The 19,490-nt window shown below is 38.1% G+C and overlaps 1 protein-coding gene across 1 annotated transcript in view; it reads right to left on the bottom strand.

Moving 5' to 3' along the window:
* The window catches only part of LOC127800484 (cyclin-dependent kinase E-1), a 79,916-nt gene extending 61,907 nt beyond the window's left edge, over positions 1-18,009 (bottom strand). Inside the window, exons 1-5 of the mRNA XM_052335108.1 lie at positions 17,686-18,009; positions 16,429-16,539; positions 11,276-11,379; positions 11,141-11,183; positions 10,938-11,036 (exon numbers count right to left, since the gene is read on the bottom strand). Of these exons, the coding sequence (XP_052191068.1) occupies positions 10,938-11,036; positions 11,141-11,183; positions 11,276-11,379; positions 16,429-16,539; positions 17,686-17,916 (588 nt within the window). The 5' untranslated portion in view covers positions 17,917-18,009. The remainder of the gene's footprint in view (positions 1-10,937; positions 11,037-11,140; positions 11,184-11,275; positions 11,380-16,428; positions 16,540-17,685) is intronic.
* Positions 18,010-19,490: the final 1,481 nt, after the last annotated feature.

Below are 19,490 nucleotides of genomic sequence, written 5' to 3'. Positions count from 1 at the left end.
TTGAAAGAATTATATACGACAGACGAGGATTTCAAACATGTGTGGGAACAATGCATGTCTCAGCAACCATCAGGAGATTTTTATGTGCATGATGGGTTTCTCATGAAGGGAAATCAGTTGTGCATCCCTTGCACATCTCTTCGTGAGAAAATTATTCGGGATTTGCATGGTGGTGGCTTAGCAGGGCATCTTGGCAGAGACAAGACTATTGAAGCTGTTATGGGAAGGTATTATTGGCCAAGAGCAAGGAGAGATGTTTCTATTATTGTGGCGAGGTGTTATATATGTCAAACAGCTAAGGGGCACTCTTCTAACGCCGGTCTTTACATGCCATTGCCTGTTCCCAATGCTATTTGGGAAGATTTGTCTATGGACTTCGTGTTGGGTCTACCGCGAACCCAACGAGGTATGGATTCTGTTTTTGTAGTGGTTGACAGGTTTTCCAAGATGGCGCACTTTCTCCCATGCAAGAAGACGGCAGATGCAGTAGCTACAGCCAAACTGTTTTTCAAGGAGATTGTTAGACTACATGGAGTCCCTAAAACTATTACTTCGGATCGTGATACAAGGTTTTTGAGTCATTTCTGGATTACCTTGTGGAGAATGTTCGATTCATCTTTGAATTTCAGTAGCACAGCACATCCCCAGACTGATGGACAAACAGAGGTGGTGAATCGTACCTTAGGAAATCTGATTCGCAGTGTTTGCAAAGACAAGCCAAGACAATGGGACCTAGTCATAGCTCAAGCAGAATTTGCCTACAACAACGCCGTACATAGCTCAACAGGAAGATCACCATTCTCTATCGTATACATGAAAGTTCCTAATCATGCATTGGATTTGGTAAAATTGCCAAAGGTACCAGGTTTCAGTGTTGCAGCCAGTGACTTAGCCGAACACGTTCAAGCAGTTCAGGAAGATGTCAGGCAAAAGTTGCACGAGGCGAATAAGAAGTACAAGGCAGCAGCTGACAAGCATAGGAAGCACAAGGTATTTGCGGTTGGAGATGAAGTCATGATATTCTTGAAAAAGGAACGGATTCCTACAGGACAACAGAACAAGCTCAAGCCAAAGAAGTATGGTCCTTACAAGATTACAAAGAAGATCAATGATAATGCTTATGTTGTGGATTTGCCAAATCATATGGGTATTTCCAAAACATTCAATGTTGCTGATCTTTCTTTGTATTTGTCGGACGTTGAGTTGTCATACCCAGATCATAATTCGAGGACGAATTCTTCTCAAGTGGAGGTGAATGATGCGGTCACCAATCAAGACCCGGCCTAAAGCTGACTCTCGACCACGCCGAAACAATATTTTAATACTTCTTAAGTTTTTAGAATTCTACTTGATTTAGGATTCAATTTCATATTTCTACTTGATTTAGGATTCTACTTCATGTTGGATTAAGATTTATTTCTATTAGGATTCTAGTTGGATTTTGTTTTCCAAATATTAGATGGATTTGGATTAGCCAAATACTATAAATATGCCTAGGATCTAGAGTTTGTAATCAAGTTTTTCTTAATCAAATTTCAGCAACCTATTTAGGTTTTCTTAGCAAAACAGTCTTGCTTTTGCGTCTTCTTGAAAGCCAAGCTTCGGCCATTGAAGTTTGCTCTTTCAAGGGTTTATTTTGGTGTGTTTTCTTCACACTCGCGCTACACGCTGCGTCAGGTTTACAGCAAATAGCTGTTGCTGGAACCTCTTGACCTTCAAGGAGACCATGTCTCCCACTTCAAAGCTTCTCTCACACCTCTTCTAGTCTACAAGTTGCTTCCTCCTATTCTGTGCCACAGCCAATTCCCTCTTCATCACTTGTAATGCTTCTTGTCTATGGTGTAAATATTGGTCTACAACTAATTCCACACTAGAGAATTGCGTGACTGCAGGTATCAATGAGGGTTTGTAACTGAAGAGGGCCTCAAATGGGGACCTTTTTAAACTACAATGGTAATTAGAATTATACCACCATTAAGCAAGTGGTAGCCACCTATTCCAACTCCTATGTTTTGAGCAACATAAGCACCTGAGGTAAGATTCCAGGCATTGGTTCACCCTCTTGATCTGTCCATGGGTTTCAGGATGGTAGGCCATTGACATGTGCAACCCCACTCCTAATTGTTGGAACAATTCCTTCCCAATAAACACCTCATCTCTGTCTGATATAATAGATAAAGGTACCTCGTGTATCTTCACCATTGAGTCCAACAGCAACCTAGCTACTTCAAGGGTTGTGAAAGGATGAGCCAAACTTGAAAAGTTGCTAAACTTTGTCAACTTGTCCACCACTAGAAATATAGTATTCTTCCCCTCTAACCTTGGCAAACCTTCCACAAAATCCACGAAAATCTATTGCCATGCATGTTTCGGTATGTCTAGCGATTAAAGCAAGCCCGAGTAAGGAACCTGCTCTCATGTTTACAACGCTGGCAAATGGAACACTCCAACACAAACTCAGTTACATCTTTCTTCAACCCCAGCTAATGAAAAAGCTGCCTTACCTTGTTGTAAGTGACATTCATGCTGGAATGTCCTCCAATGGGAGAGTCATGTAGAGATTGTAAAATCCTCCATTTTGAGTTGAGAATCATCCCCTATTACCAACCTTCCTTTGTACCTTAGCAGTCCAGCTTTTAAGTTGTACCCCTTATGATTAGCAAGCCTAACAGACAATTGAATCATAAGGTCCTTTGCCCACAGGATTTGTTCATAGTTGGCTGACACTTCTTTCACCCAATCAGATACCAAAGTTGAAACAACTCAACGTTCCCCTTCCTCCTCCCTTCTTGGCAGTGCATCTGCCATTGTATTCTTTCTTCCTTTTCTATATTGTATTGTATAATCTAGTCCCAACAGCTTGGTTACCCCCTTTTTTTCGTAATTGAGTGTGCCACCTCTACTGCATCAAGAATTTGAGACTTTCGTGGTCCATTTTTTATCATGAATGGATTCCCCTCCAAATAATACATCCACTTGTCCACTACCATGAGCACTGCAATTAATTCCTTGTCATAGATGCTTAACCCCAAGTGTTTTGGGGCCAAGGCTTGGCTGAGAAAGGCTATTGGTTTGCCCTCCTGCACTGACACTACACCTCCTCCCAAACAAGCATCGGTCTCCAATGTAAAGGGCTTGGTGAAGTCAGGCAAGGCTAGGATTGGAGCCTGTGTCATGGCCTCCTTAAAGGTGTGAAAGGCTACATCTACCCTGGAGTTCCATTCAAAACCATTCTTCTTGAGCAACTCCGTAAGCGGCTTGCTAATAATCCCATAATTCTTGATGAATTTTCTGTAGTACCCCGTCAATCCTCTTGATGAATTTTCTGTAGTACCCCGTCAATCCAAGGAATCCCCTTAACTCCTTAACTGTCCGTGGTGTCGGCCATTCCACCATGGCAGCAATTTTCTTTGGATCAGTGCTAACTCATTTCCCCGTGATGATGTGACATAAGTATTCCACTTTTCTCTCTGTGAAGGTACACTTAGATCTCTTCACAAACAATTGATCAGATCTGAGGATTTGGAAAGCAGTTCGTAGGTGGCTCAAATGCTGATTAAAATTTGGGTTGTATATAAGTATGTCATTAAAAAAACAAGGATGAATTTTCTCAGGTGGGCACCAAAGATGTGATTCATCAAGGTTTGGAAAGTGACAGGGGCATTGGTTAGGCTAAAAGGCATAACCAAGAATTCATATAGATCTTGGTGGGTTCTAAAAGCAGTTTTAAGGATGTCTGTGGAGCTCATCCTAATCTGGTGGTATCCAGACCTTAAGTCAAGTTTCGAAAGTAAGCCCCAGATAATTCATCTAAGAGGTCCTTTGTGATAGGGATTGGAAATTTGTTTTTGATTGTGTGGGAGTTTAGTTGGTGATAATCAACACAAAATCTCTACGATCCATCCTTTTTTTACAAGAAGAACAAAGGAGGCAAATGGACTCTGGCTCAGTTGAATTTTGGATTTAGACAACATATCTTTCACCAACCTTTCGATCTCTACCTTTTGGAAGGGGGAATACCGATATGACCTGACATTGATGGATTCGGTATTGGGTATTAAATGGATGGTGTGTTCTAGGAATCGAGTTGGGGTAAGGTAGATGGCTTAACAAATAAATCCTCAAATTTAGCCAATAATGAATGTAAAGAGTCATAAGGCAATACCTCGCTTGAGAGGGGGTATTATAGCATCAAGCCTAAACCAAGAATGATCAGCTATTGCAACTTCCTTGGCATCCCCATTTTCCTCCTCCAACTTGATTGCATCCAAGGAGTGTAATTGAGCTATGTCAACCTCCCCATGCTCAAACAATTTTTTTAAGTTTATGCTCGATACCATTTTACATTCACCCTCCTCCAAGCACCCAGTTAACATCAGTCTCTTACTTGCCCTTTCAAAGGTCACTTCCAATGTATTAAAATCAAATATCAATAGACTCACTATCCTCATCCAATTGACACCCAATACAATGTGGCAGCCCCATAAGTGCAAAATCCTTAGATTAGTGGTGAACTCATGCCCTTGCATCCTCCATGTGAAGTTTTTACACCTGTACTTACTGATCATTTTTCTTTCGTTTGCAACAATAACTGATAGGGGAAGGGTGGCATGTAAGGTGCATCGCAATTCCTTGGCAGTGTCCTTATTCAAAAAGCTATGTGTGCTCCCGCTGTCATAAGGACTATCTCCCTCTTCTTCCCCACAATCCCCCTTATCTTAATTATCTTCTCTAATGGATAACCCTCGAGAGCATGTAAGGATATTTTCCCTCCTTCCTCGCCATCAACTCCATTTCTAGCCCCTTCTAGCTCCCCGGTTTCTTCTCCTTCTTCTTCTTCCTCTTCCTCTTGTCCCTTCATCTGCATCAACTATTTTCTGCATTGATGTCCAGGTGTATACTTTTTTGCTACCAAGGGAAAAGTCTCAAGATAATCCACCCCATATGTCTAAGTATATCCCTTAGCAACCAACCTTGCTTTGTATCTGTCTAGGGACCCGTCTGATCCATATTTCATAGTGAACACCCACTTACATCCTACCAAATTCTTTCCCTTTGGTAGTTTGACCAACTCCTACGTTTGATTTTTCTCCAGGTGTTATGGTTTTGCATCGAGAATAGCCTAGAAGAACTAGAAGAAATCAAGACAATCCAAGTATAACCAAGCGGCAGAAATAAGTTAAGTTATATAGTGTCTAACGATTGTATATGTATGAGGGGTATATTAGACATTGTGTAGTCATTTTATAATCCTTGTAATGTCCGCCCAAAAATGTCTATAAATAAGAGGCATAGGGCAATTGCTTGGGGCATCATTCATTTAGTTGTGTGAGTGTTGTAAAGTGAGAGAAAAGTCTAGAAAAGATAGTGCTTTGTAATCTTGAGATTGATGTACTCGTGGTGAGAGATTCTTGTATTGGTTTTCAAAGATTCTAGTGGATTTTGCTCTCAGGACAAGAGGCTAAACGTAAGATCATCGATTGATGATCTGAACCAGGATACATCTTGGTGTTCTCGTGTGGTTTGCATGTTTCTTTCCCTATTTTAATTTTGTTCCTGTTATATTTTATGTTCATGGGTTGAATCAATGTGTGTTTGTATTTGTAAATTGGCAAGATTGGGAAATTCCAGTGCTCCCGATTTCACACCAAGGCTGCAATCTCTACTTCTATGGCACTCTTCCAATTCTCATTGCCTATTGCTTCGAAAAATGTCTTTGGTATAGGAATTGTGTGTAGGTTGGTAAGAAAAGCTCTATGATTTGAAGACACATTTGAATAGGACATGAACAAATGCAATGGGTGTTTAGTACAAATTCTTGTTCCCTTCCTGATGGCAATGGGAAGATCAAGGTCATTGGGATCAGGCAACACAGTCACCCAAGTTAGGATCAATTGCAAGTTTAATGGTTGATTTAGGTTCGAGATTAGAAATACCAGGTTCAAGATTTGATTCAAATGGTGTAGCCTGCATAGGTGGAGGAACGGGTGTTTTTCTCCTTAAATACACCTGTAGTGAAGAGGAGTAAGGTGGAAGTTTCTCCCCTTCTATCATGTCCTAGGAATCCTTTGAGATAGAGACCATAGGAGGGGAAGAGAAAGAAAAGAAGGAAGGTCCAAAAGAAATATACCCCTGTCCTTGTCTTCCAAGAAGGCAGCCTCCCCCTAAAAATAATGACGATCAAAGTAGGAAGCATCTTCCACAAAACTCACATTAGCTGAGGCAAAAAACTTCTTGGTAGGAGGATGATAACACTTATAACCTTTTTGAGTGAAAGAATAACTCACAAAGATACATTTGAGGGCATGAATATCAAGTTTGCCTCTATTTGGAGTGTGAATATGGGACAAAAGAGAGGCAACCAAACACTTTGGGAGTTAGACCATTAGAAGCATTGAACCCAGGGAAAAACTTTGTGAGGAGTTGAATTGGATAGTGGGAATCAAGACTTCTAGAAGGTAGCCGGTTAATGAGTTATGTGGTTGTCAAGGCTGCTTCCCCAATATTGTTTTGGAAGATAAGGGCTCTTGTAACAGTTAGAAGATAACCATTCTTCATCTTAGCTACCCCATTTTGCTAAGGAGTATGAACACAATAAGACTCATGTATGATGCCAGTTTTTTTAAAGGAGGAGGATAAAGACTAATTAAAATAGTCTTTAGCATTATAAGATTTAAACCTCTTTATTTCCACACTAAATTGAGTTTTAATCATGTTATAGAAAATTGGAAAGACAGTACATACTTCAGATTTAGTTTTTAACAAGTATAACCAAACCAATCGTCAACAAAGTAGACAAACCATCTAGCTTTGGAAATGTTAGGAACAGTAGAAGGACCGCATATATCACTATGAACAAGTGTAAATGGAAGAGAACTTATGTTTTTTGTGGGAGGAAATGAGACTCCCTTGTGTTTTGCAAGTTCACACACATCACAATGAAAGTCTTCAATATTTAAGCCTCTAAATAGTAAAGGAAACAGCAATTTAAGGGTTTCAAAAGAGGTATGACCAAGACGAAAGTGATGAAACCACAACTTATCTTTATTAGACTTAACTAGGAAAGATAAAGGGCAAATTGTCCTTTTATGAACCTGTCCACTAAGGTTTTCAAGTAGTAAAGTCCATCTCTCTCCCTAGCACGCCCAATCATCCTCCTCGTGTCCTATTCCTGAATTTCACAGAAAGATGAAGAAAAGATGACACTGCAATTAGCATCGGTAGTAAGCTTCTAAATGGACTCAAGGTTAGTAAAAAGTTTAGGCACATGAAGGACATTTTAAAGGGTGAGATGATTATTGTCACAACCTAAGCCTAACAATCTTTCTTTTTCCTATTTGATATGAATAGAAGGATTTTTCTAAGGAACTGAGCACAGAACTGAGAGAGGAATGAAGAGAGAAAGAGAGATAAGAGAGAATTGGGAGAGAGAGAGATTGTGAGCAAGGATAAAATGAGCTGATATTCTCGATTCCTTCCCAAGGAAATGGGTAGTAGACGATTTATACAATCAGCCAAGGAAGATTCCTGACAGCCAGGCGGTTGTAATCGTCTCTACCAGCTCATTCCACTTACACATGGATTCTCTAGGCTAACAACCTCTAACAAACTAGGAATTACAGTAGTAACAAAATAGAAATTATAGAAATGACATCACAGTAATAACAAAATGCAAGAAATCAAAATCTAAGGTCGATCTGTAGCATGACAATTATTTATAAGAACATCTCCTTGACAAGTCGCAGTTGTTAATGAACCATCTGCCATGGTTATTTTCTTGGTGCTAGGACATGGCATATAGGATATAAATTGGTGAGAAGAACATGTCATGTGATCTATGGCCCCAGAGTCAAGGATCCAGGTGTTTGGGAGAGTTATATCCGAAGCACGAAAGACAAGAGAAGAGAAGAGGAAGATATACCTGTGAAAGCTAGACTACAAGCACCTATCCCAAATTTCTTCTCCAATGATCCCAACAGACTCCTTTGTTTCTCAATCTCTTCTCAGTTGAGCTCCATTGTGTTTGCCTGTTCTGGAACTTTTCCATCAGCAAGCTGATGGCAGTTGGCCACATGCACTTGTCCTTATCCTTTTGGTTATCCTCTCTTCGGTGGCTTACCATGAAGCTTCCAGCACTTATCTGTGGTATGCCTAGGCTTCTTATAATAGTTACACCATAGGGAGTCTCTGTTGATTGTTTTTAAGAAATCTGATGCCTTCCATCCTCCTTCTACACAAACAATTGAACTTGCCTCATTGAGAGAAGGAAAATCCTCCTTTCCAAGGATCTAAACTCTCACTGCATCAAACTCTATATTGAGACTATCAATAAAATCATAAATTCTTTCTTTTTCAACAAACTGTTTTTGTAAGGTTGCATTTTCACTGCATTTCATCTGAATGCACTAATAGTGATCCAACTCTTGCCACAAAGTTTGCAAGAGATTAGCATACTTGGTAATTAACCAAGACCCTAGTTTAGTGGTTGCCACCTTGGTCTTGATCTCATAGATCTAGGTAGCATCATGGACCTTTGAATATGTGAGCTTCACCACATCCCAAATCTCCTTAGCAGTGCTTAGGAACATAATGGTGTCACTGATCTCAAGCAACATAGAATTCGAAAGCCAAGACATGACTAAGGAATCCTCCTCATCCCAGGCGGCATACATGGGATCATCCTTCTTAGGCACGGTTCCAAGTAAGTGACTCAACTTCCCTTTGCCCTTCAAAAACGTCCAGATCAACTGGGACCACTTTAGGTAGTTCTTCCCATTAAGTCGATAGGTTGCCTGAATGTTATACAACTCCCCACCCAAGCCTATGCTATTGCTTCCAACAAAACTCCTTCTGTTGTACTGCTGGTTTCTATGGAGTCTATCATAATTGTAGGGTTTTTGGAGCTATGTAAGTCGATTAGAAATCAAAGTAGGCTACCGTCAACAAAAGCCCAAAAAAAAAAGGTGACTGACCCCAGAAATATGAACCTAGGGCTCTAATACCATGTCAAAGATAGCCAAAAAATCCAATGTCTTACTCATTATAGGTTTACAAGAATATATACAAACTGATATTCCATAATTGGAACTTTCCAAAACTTGTTTAAGGAAGAATCACAAATATACAGTCAATATAGGGTCTTCTAGAAGAAAGATTTAGGATAAAAATATAGAAACATGGATCATGTATATCACTCTCTAAATATGTATAGTAATCTCGGTATCTTCTAACAGTTAGGAGTTGTCCGCTTGCCTTTGTACAGTTGTCACGGTTAGTTGTATCTCTAACAGAATGAGTTGAGTTCACAATCTATAAATACTCAACTGCTCTTCTGTTTCTAATGTTGAGAATCATTTTCAGCAAATTTCAATTTCAGTTCTCTTTTTATTTTCTTTCTTTTTCTTCATAGAAGCTCTCACTTCACTAACAAGGATTACTAGATTTGGTTGATTTGGATGTATAGATTGATATTGAATTTTCCAACTTCATCTGTCTTCTTTTTTTCCATCTAAGCTTCAATGGCCACTGAAACAGTTATAATCAAAACCTTAATGTTAGGAAAATTCATATAGTATAATAAAACACTCCATTGAGGGCAAGGGGCGAGGGTCTACATTTCATTCTTGCCTTTCGTTGTCTTTTTCAGTTGCTAGTTGTTTCTTCTTTTTTTACTTCAAACATAGAGTGCACATATTAATTGTTTGAATTTACAGCTAACTTCTAAAATAAGTAGAGTACCATTGGGAGGAAGTACCTACACAAATACTCCACCTTGCATTCTTATGCATGACCATTCAAGCTTCTACCCTAATCCATTTAATTGTAAAACAATGTATTTCTTGCATGAGCAATTGCGAAACTAGACCTGTGTGCAACCCAAACTAATTATTCCAGAGATAGTTTACTTCAAAAACTCCAACATATTTGATATAGTGAACCATTTCCCAAAGGAATATGAGATTTAATAAGTGGATTGGTTTAAGTATGATAATGATATGGCCAAAAGTTACCAAATAATATATTTGTTTACACTAGTAACCATATGCAAGTATTATGTTGCAAATAGTCATATAATCTAAAGGTGCACAATCCACACCAGTAGCAAAGGAAATATACCAAACAAGACATGTACATTTGAAAGGAAGCATGCGCAGCAGGAGCACTTAAAATAAGTTATGTGCAAAAGCGAAATGATTGCAGCATGCATACAGAACTCAGTTCACTTCATTTAAATCAATTGAGAGACAACAACATATAATGCACACATGCAAATTATCATTGGCTTCCAATCATCTAACTAGCTTACATCCATAATGGCTAAGAGGGAAAATTGTTTACAAGGTGCATGATTTCATCTTCCAATAAAGAGAAACAACTAGGATAAAAGGAGAATTATACCCTTTCTTAATTACTCACTTTCCAATACAACGATAAAAAGACATGATAAATAAGAGAGAAACAGAAGATGCCATGTCAGGAAAAATAATCAATACCAAGCAACGAATCTTCAATTCATAGAAACACAAAAATGCCATATGGGAAAAAGGAATAAATATCTTAAGGAACAAATCACCACTTCATATTGGATAATATGGTTAGACCTAGAGAATTATGTCATTAGAACATCTGTGCTTCAAAGGTCATACTGTATATAAGAATTGAGGTGATAAAGTGAATTGTTTTGGGTTACCAAAATGCAAAAACACCAACAATAACAACATAACATGCCTTTATCCCACTGTGTGGAGAAAATGCAAAAAAATCCAATATAAACAAAAGCTATGATGCAGCATCACATCCCAGATCAGACTAGATAATTTTTATCAAATAAAAAGAAAGCCAAAAGAAACCACCAGATTACAATACTGGGACGCTATTATCATTAAACAGAAGAAGGAAAAAAGAAACCAGCAGATTGACAGGATTATATATCTTACCCCATTGTCTGATAATGGCTTCAAGGGAGCTTGGTAAATTCTAGCAAGTCCAAAGTCACCAATTTTAACAACTCCTTGCTCTTCTCCCTCACCCATGACCTGATCATTGAAGTTCATGAAAATGAGTCAATGCAAATTCCAGATGTCAAAGAATACAACATTCTTAGTAAACAGGGAAATAGGACAACAACAACAGAACATACCAAGATATTCGATGGCTTTAGATCTCGATGTATAATCCAGTTACTGCATGCATCAACAAACCAATGTACATATGTATAGGTCAACAATGACAGTGAAACTAGACTAAATATCAGGATGACACAACTAAACCTTGCCTGTGGAGATAATTCAGCCCATTAAGCAGCTGCCATAGCAATGACTTAACAGTGTACGGATTGATGGGTTGGTTAGCTTTATCTCTGTGATGTCTAATAATTTCCTGACATGCTCAAGAAAACATTGTCAGGGAATTGGCTATATTAGGTGAACTTAACCAGAATATATGAATCCAAAGCTACAAATCTTGTGCTTCTGCTTGATGATTCTAGTTTAGGATTAAATATGTTTAAAATATGCTTTGACAAATGAAAAGTTACTTTTACTTGTCAAAATTTTACTTTCTGCATAACAAATAAAAGAATTAGTTCTATATATTTTTGTACTTCAACATGAAACATTACCGGGAATACAACTTAGGTGCATATATAAAAGTCCGAATGTAAGAAGTAGGAAATAGTGGGATAAAGGCTTGGTATGTTGTTATTGCTGAAAGAAAGTAGGAAAGATAAGCAGTTTACATTGGACAAATGGAGCAGAAATATATGAATATATCAAGATATTACAGCACCAAAAACCTTTTATCATAACAATTGAATTTTTAATGTTTAAAGCTCTTCTTAGGATAAGGTCAAAACTCAATTTTTGAACAAGTGGTATGTCCACAGTCTCCAGCATGCAGCAGTAAAGGGCAAATGGGCCAAATGGAATCCCGAACTTACATGTCAAGACCCTAGGGTGTCCTAGGGTTTGAATAGGAATTTAGAAGAAGAAGAACAGAATTAGAGGGAGAGACACAACATATTAAGGGAAAAAGAGAGAACGAGAGAAAGAGAGTGAGAAAGATGGGAGAGAGGATTGAAAGAAAAGAACTTGCCATTATTCTCTGATGATACTTCCTTACTAACATACCTAACCCCACCTAACCCTTTTTGGTTAGCCCTCAATGGCTCATACAAGATAAATGCCAATCAATTACAATTACAACCCTAGGGTCGTAACAATCCCCTCCCCTTAAAACAATTCTTGTTCTCAAGAATTGACAGCTGCTACCCTGTTCTTCACCCAAATTCCAGCCTTAACAATCTGGTTTATTCTTCTCCTCTTTCTCCTTTCCTTCTCCTTCGAAGCTTTGGCCCATCTTCTCTTACACTTTGTTGCTTTTGTTTTTCTTGCAAAAATAAAATGTAGACTCTAAGGATCGCCATGTCAAGGCTCCCTTCTCCAGTGTCCCATCTCTCGAACTAGATGGAAGCAACCTCCTCTTCCACAATATCAAAACTCACAAATCAAATGGCAACACCCTTCTCTTCCTTCATCCTCCAAATCTGGTCTCCACCAAGTGACATGACAGCAATAGCAATATTGTCATATTGCCCGAGATCAAAATTACTCAAAACAACATGGAGATTTTCTTCAGCTAGAATTATCTTAACCTATGACTCCTCAATCTTTTCCAAAATCAAAGGCAAAGAAGCCATACTCTTAGAATCTGCTTCCTTAGAACCATTCATACCCTCAGCCTCCAGTTTTTGTCTTTGGTCTGAATCCTCATCGGTTGCATGTCCACCCTCAACAACTTCAGTATCAGCTTCCTTGGAGGTAATGTAAAGTTGTTCCGATCCGGATTGTTCCGTTAAAACTCCTTTAACTACATGTGGTCCGTTACAAACTTGCAAGCTGCTCTTATGATAATTTTTCAATTGCAGTCCATGTTTTCTGTAAATGGCTTCCAGCGCCAATTCATGCAGCCTTGCCTTCTCCGCCACTTGTTCCATCGTAGTAGGACAGCATACTTGCACATTAAGCCTTAGCACATCGTCAAGACCATTAGTAAATTTCGACACAAAGTAGGACTCATTCAAGGTCAGATGGGAGTTGAGCATCGACACTTTCCATTCCTCAAACCTGACCTTGTAATCTATTACAGAGCCTTCTTGTTTTAAGTTATTGAGTTCTTCACTGTATCTCTCATCTCTGACCTCGTTTAATTTTACTCCACCTATTGTCTGCCAACTGGAAGCATTAGGTGTGCTTCCATTGCTTGCTCGAATTGGTCCTACTGTGGATCTAGAGCTTTCTTTTATCTCTGAAAGCTGACTACATGGACAAGTAATGTCAAGATCTCCACTTGTCACCAGTTCTAACCTCTTCCACTGAATAATCGGATCCCAATACTCCTTAGAAAGTAACTCAGCTAAAAGGCAAATCTAAAATCATTTGGCCACCATGATCATAATCTCATCCAACTGTCTGTTGATTTTAGCACATGTTTTTTCAAATCTTGCGTCCATGGCTCGCTTCTGAAACTACTTTTGGTGCATAACTTGCCTTCCCAAATTTGATCGAGTTTGTATTGCCTTCAAGTTAACCTATTATCAACTTCTAAATTCACCGAAATTTCATCCGAAATTGCCTCACAACAATTGCCCAGGACAGATAGCCAAGAATTCCACTTCGGTAACCCCCTTCCTAAATCATCCAAATCCAAGTCAATGGCCGAGGACAGCTTGGCTTTGAATTCGCCCCAATATCACTATTGTTCTGGCTCACCTACTGCACCGAGTCGCTTGCGCCCTCTTGTTCGCCTCCAAGATCCTTTCTTAGACCTCATCTGATGCCAAGAACACTATTGGGCTCGCTCGTCTCACCATGCTGGACCCAATTGTGATTGCCCAGTTCTTGGGTCAAAGGAATTCAGATGGAATTCCCTGGGCCTGCCTTGTTTTCTCACTACAGTAAGAATCGCCCTCCACAATTCTAACTGGAGTCCTGCAGAATTTGGGTTGGGTTCTAATAGCTTCAAACTCGCTCTTAAGAGTCGTCGGAAGCACCGTCGGAATGGCTGGCCAAGTCGTTTTCCAAAGTCGAATAGGAAATTCTAGTCAGCTGCTCTGCTTCGTCTTCAAGACTCAAACCAAGAATTGCTTGCTCGCTCGAGTTCGTCGCAATTCACCAACCAACCTTTTAGTCATCAGTACTTCGCCAGCCTATCTTGCTGCCGAAATCGCTGGAGAACTTCCAGTAATCACAGCCAAGGAATGTGGCTTTGCGTTGGATCTTAATAGTGTCAGGAAATGAAACTGAATCCGTTGAGTCACTACTAGATTAATTTCAACTATTAGGATTTGTTTAGTATAGTTGTAAGTTTTCTGTAAAATGGCAGATATGTTTGTAAGGAAATGTTTCACTCTTATGTTTTATGGGTTTAAAATGTAACGGAAATGCCTCTTGGGTTATTTCCGGTTAAGTCATGTATTTTCCTTATATTTACATATTAGTCCTTTTAAGTTGTAACCGCCTCTATCTTCTATAAATAGAGGCGGGTAGGTTCTGTGAGGGAAAGCAGCAAGAGAGAGAATTCATATGTTGTATTCGCACATAGGAGTTAGAGAATAGAGAGAGAGCTAGTGCTCGGTCCTTTGTTTTCTTGAGCCTGAACCAGGATAAGTCTTCTTGTTCTTAATTGTTTCTGTTTTGCATTTTAATCTGTTTCATTTTTCTTTTAGTTTCTATCTCTATCGGGTGAGCATTTGGGTGAGAGAAAGGTTTTAATTGTGTGAGGATTAGATCCAAAACTCAACATCAACGATAATCGAATCAAATCACAACCAAGGATTGACCTTGCTCTGATACCACTTGTCAAGACCCTAGGGTGTCCTAGGGTTTGAATAGGAATTTAGAAGAAGAAGAACAGAATTAGAGGGAGAGACAAAACATATTAAGGGAAAAAGAAAGAACACGAGAGAGAGAGAGGATTGAAAGAAAAGGACTTGTCATTATTCTCTAATGATACTTCCTTACTAACATACCTAACTGCCGAACCCTTTTTGGTTAGCCCCCAATGGCTCATACAAGATAAATGCCAATCAATTACAATTATAACCCTAGGGTCGTGACATTACATTACACTGGATCAAATGAAATAAGTAAACAAATGCATAAATACCATTGCTCCAACAGAAAATCAAATTAATATACTTTATTTATGGTCTTTTCCTAGCCTTATTATTAGTAATTTCAGTTTTTTTAGTTTTCCTAATCCCAATAGGGGTAGCAATAATAGAATTCTATAAATACCATCATAATCTCTTACACAAATTAGGTAGAGACTGAAAAAGTTATGTATCTTTTATTCGAGGAGCCGAGTGTTTATATACATAATTTGGAGAGGGTCATGGAATGGGAAATCTGTTTCCCTAAAAATAGAAAATTGACTTCTCCACTAACTTCCCCTAAAATAGGAAAAAACCACCAGACCTTGACTCCCTAGAATAAGGGGATAAGAAGATAAGAGAGAAGAAGATATATCAACTATAACTAAACCACTATATTAGGAACATAAATGCCCAAATCTGGAACACTAAATCTAGAAATCTTTGGAACAGTATCTTTTGACAATCTCTCTTTTTAAAAGTAAATGAAACAATTAACTACAATTTTCTACATGGTATACTTTCTTTGATTGTGTGATGCAATTCCAACCCCAAGCATGATACCTATGGAACCTACATATGATGCCTAGAAGCTATTTCCCTCATCCCTAATCTTTGAATTTTAGATTATTATTTTCGTAACCTTGCTTCCAGACCTGTTTTCAGCCCCTAAAACTCAATTTTTCAGGCTTCTTTTACCTCTAAATTGTCCACCAGCCCTTAAAAATCTAAACCCTAGCCCTTTCAACAACTTTCCCTAGCCTTCTAACACTAAATAAGCCTCCAATTAGTAGATATTCTCATAATATCAGATATCTTGTACATCAAGGATACAACATTAAGGCCAAATATGAATAGTATTGTTAAGAAATTTTAATAATTTCTTTATTTATAGGAGAGATACATTAACTTCTAAAGCATAACTAAATCACAAGCTTTGTGGTGAAATATGAGCAGAAGTTCTTTCCAAGTTGCTAACAGTTCACATCATATATGACAAAGCAATAGTAAAGTGCTAAAAAAATGAGCATAAGACTGGAGTAGTGAAAAAGAAAAAGGCCAACAGAAAATAAAACCTTGAAATCATCCTAATTTAAGCATGTGCGTGTGTAGGTGTACATGCAACAACTGCCTTCTAACAACACAAAATTGGTCATGACATCTAAAACATAAATTGGGTTCCTAAACAAGATGAATAGAAATCTTTTTTTGTAATGTGGGTTTACAAAAGCAGAACAACAATAAAATCTAATCAAAAACAGGAAAAATATACTTACGTAAAGGTCATGCTCAGCATAATCAAAAGCCAAATAGAGTGACATGTCAACATGATTGATATGCACATTCACAAGCTTCACCACATTCTCATGGTTTATCTCCCGAAGCAACTGCATCATTGACACATAATATTCTCAACTTAACCAAATTGGAATGAAATATTATTAAAACAAATATTTCAGTTTCACAATAATGCTTGCTTGATTACAATGAATATAATGAAAAAAAGAACAATAAGAATACTTTTAAATTCTTACAATTTAATGATTTGGTTTCTACAACAATAACAATTGCAAGCCTCAATGCCACTAGGTGGGTAATGATTTGACTTCTGAGAGAAAAATTAACAAAAACCTAGAATAAACCTTACTCTTATACTCTTGAATAATTGCTTCATAACCATTCGCCTTATTGAAACCTAACAGGAGGCTTGAAAATTTGGTAACAATCATGTCAACTATTATTACCTTTTATAATTAAATACAGATAATCATTATTTGTCTTATTCAATTCTCATACAACTTACATTTCATTAGTATTCTAATAAGGACAGAACTAGAGCAATATCTAGAAACATAATTTATCTTTCCTTCTCCTCCTAATTTTGCAGCAGAATAGAGAAGCAAAGAAATAACTAAAATTAGAGAGTCGCCCACTTTTTTCTTTTTTTTTTTTTTTTTGCTTGGTGAAGATACAGATTTCGCCTTCTTTTACCTAAGCTTTCTCAACATCCATGCCAAAGCAAAAAAGTACCGTTGAGATGAAAAATACAGGCAAGCATACGACGGTGTGGAGATGTGTGCGTATTTTGCAACACAAACCATGAAAAGAAACCGCGTACTACTAAGCCTGTGCTACACTCATTTAACAGAGCTAAGCTTTCGCTATTGAATTCGCTTGGTGGTTCTATCCATCCTCAGGGTGCCTAAGCAACCAAAAAAAAAAAACTAGCTGCTTCTATGCGCAGAAATAGAAAGAACAAAACAGAAATCCTGCTAACAATTCGCCTGTCTTTTTCTTGGTTTTGAATATAACACATAAACCTGAACCTACGATACAATTACCACGAAGAACAAGATTTCACTATTCTTATCACCTTTCTCTGAGCCAAATCTAGTAATTTTTCTCTTTATCAAGAACCAATTTGCAGATGAAAAGCGTAAAAATCGCACAATTCTTTTTTTTGTCTCCGTTACTTTCTCGGGGGAAAAGGGGAAAATAAAAATAAAAATAAAAATAAGAGGAAGGGGATGAACCATGATTTCACGGATGGCGGTGGGAGAGACGCCGTCGCCGTCCTTGGACTGCTTGAACTTCTTGATAGCAATAGATTTGCTCCGATTGGACTTGATCTTCGCCAAGAACACCAGCCCGTACGTGCCCTCTCCGATCTTCCCGATCAGATCGTACTGTTGCAACCATTCCGGCCGATTACTACCACCGCTGCTATTGCTATTGCTGCTGTTGCCTCTGCTGCCATCTCCCATTGTTACAACTGCAAAGCACAGAGAGAGGGCGGGGGGAGAGAGAGAGAGAGTCAGCTGGCAACGAAACCCCAATTCATCCTGGACCGGTTCCCTGTTAGGTTTTCTTTTTCTGTTAAATTACACTATTACCACTATAATTTATCCAAACTTCTCCATGTGACGGTAAGAATGGTAACGGGGGCATGCAACTGCGTTTAGTTTGTTGGAACGAGGCCAGAGAAAATGAAATTGAGTTATTATTTTATTTTATTATCATATATTTAATGTAGCAAATAATTGGAGAAATATTTAAAAAATATTACTTCTTTCAAACAATTCAACATAATATTATAAATATATCACATCAATTTTTCATATTAAGAAAGATAGTCAATATAAAATTGGACGAGTAAAACTTGCTACTAACTATAAAAGTTATGAGTTCTAAAGAAATCTATTATTTCAAGTAACCAATTTGTTTTTATCTTATTTATTGAATATGGATTCAATAAATAACTTGTTACCATTAGTAATGAGTTTCTAATATAGTTTGGCTTTAGCAGAAGTTTAAACTTGTGAATAGAAAATTATTTTTAAATTTCTATGGCTTGGTCTCTCAATTTCCTTTACGAACAATTGAAATTAAAACTCTCTTGATTTTTCTTACCGATGACCTATCTTGATTAAAGGGTTCCCCTTATCGGTGAACTATAGACAATGACCAAATTTATCGATAAACTTAATGAGGTCGGCCACTTTTAGTTTATCTATTTCCCTTACTCTTATTTACTAGCAGACTGACTCTCATTAACTGACAACAGCCTAAGACTCCAGGTTGATTACAACTATTGTTTAGACATCCCTTTCTCTCATTCTCTCGTCTCGTTGTCATCGTCAAAGTTAGGTGTTTTAAAGCCTATTTGTTGTACCAAACACTAATTTAGGGTTTGTAATTTTTGGTATTTGATTTAGGGTTTGTAATTTAGGGATTCTTGATTTAGGGTTTGTAATTAAGGATTTCTTGATTTAAGATTGTTTCATTCAGGGTTTTGATTTTGGATTTGATGCGATTTAGAATTTTGTGATTTAGTGGATGTGGAGAGTGAGAATAACAATAACTAAGGTTGGTTCATTTATGATCTTCAACTAAGAATACTAAAAGAATAAGTGGGTGTGTCATTAATATTGGATACTAATTCATGTATCAAATTTCTTAATATGGTAGTTGTAGTGGCCCAAAACAAACCACAACAATTGAATTTGTAGAGAGGGAAAGCTGGAGTTGAGACAGAGCGAGGTTGACAGCTGGCAGGAGTCTACTAGTAGAGATAGGCGTCGGGTAGCTTTGGTTCTCGCTGTATTGATCGGGGTCGTAGACGAACCTCTGAAGGCACCTTAGGCATCGCTCGGGAATGATCTCCTGAGTGCTCGGGACATATCTGCACCCACAGGCACAAGTTAGAAGGCACGCGAGGATTCCTCACCCGCGTATGCCCTCCAATGCTTAAGTTAGTAACTATAAGAGAATAGTACAATAGATAACTAAGGCATGTCATTATAGAACAATGATACCTTCCCGACGTGAGAGGGTCGAT

This window comes from Diospyros lotus, chromosome 4 (genome assembly GCF_014633365.1).
Source record: "Diospyros lotus cultivar Yz01 chromosome 4, ASM1463336v1, whole genome shotgun sequence".
Taxonomy (NCBI): Eukaryota; Viridiplantae; Streptophyta; class Magnoliopsida; order Ericales; family Ebenaceae; genus Diospyros; species Diospyros lotus.
This window is presented reverse-complemented; position numbering and strand designations above follow the sequence as displayed.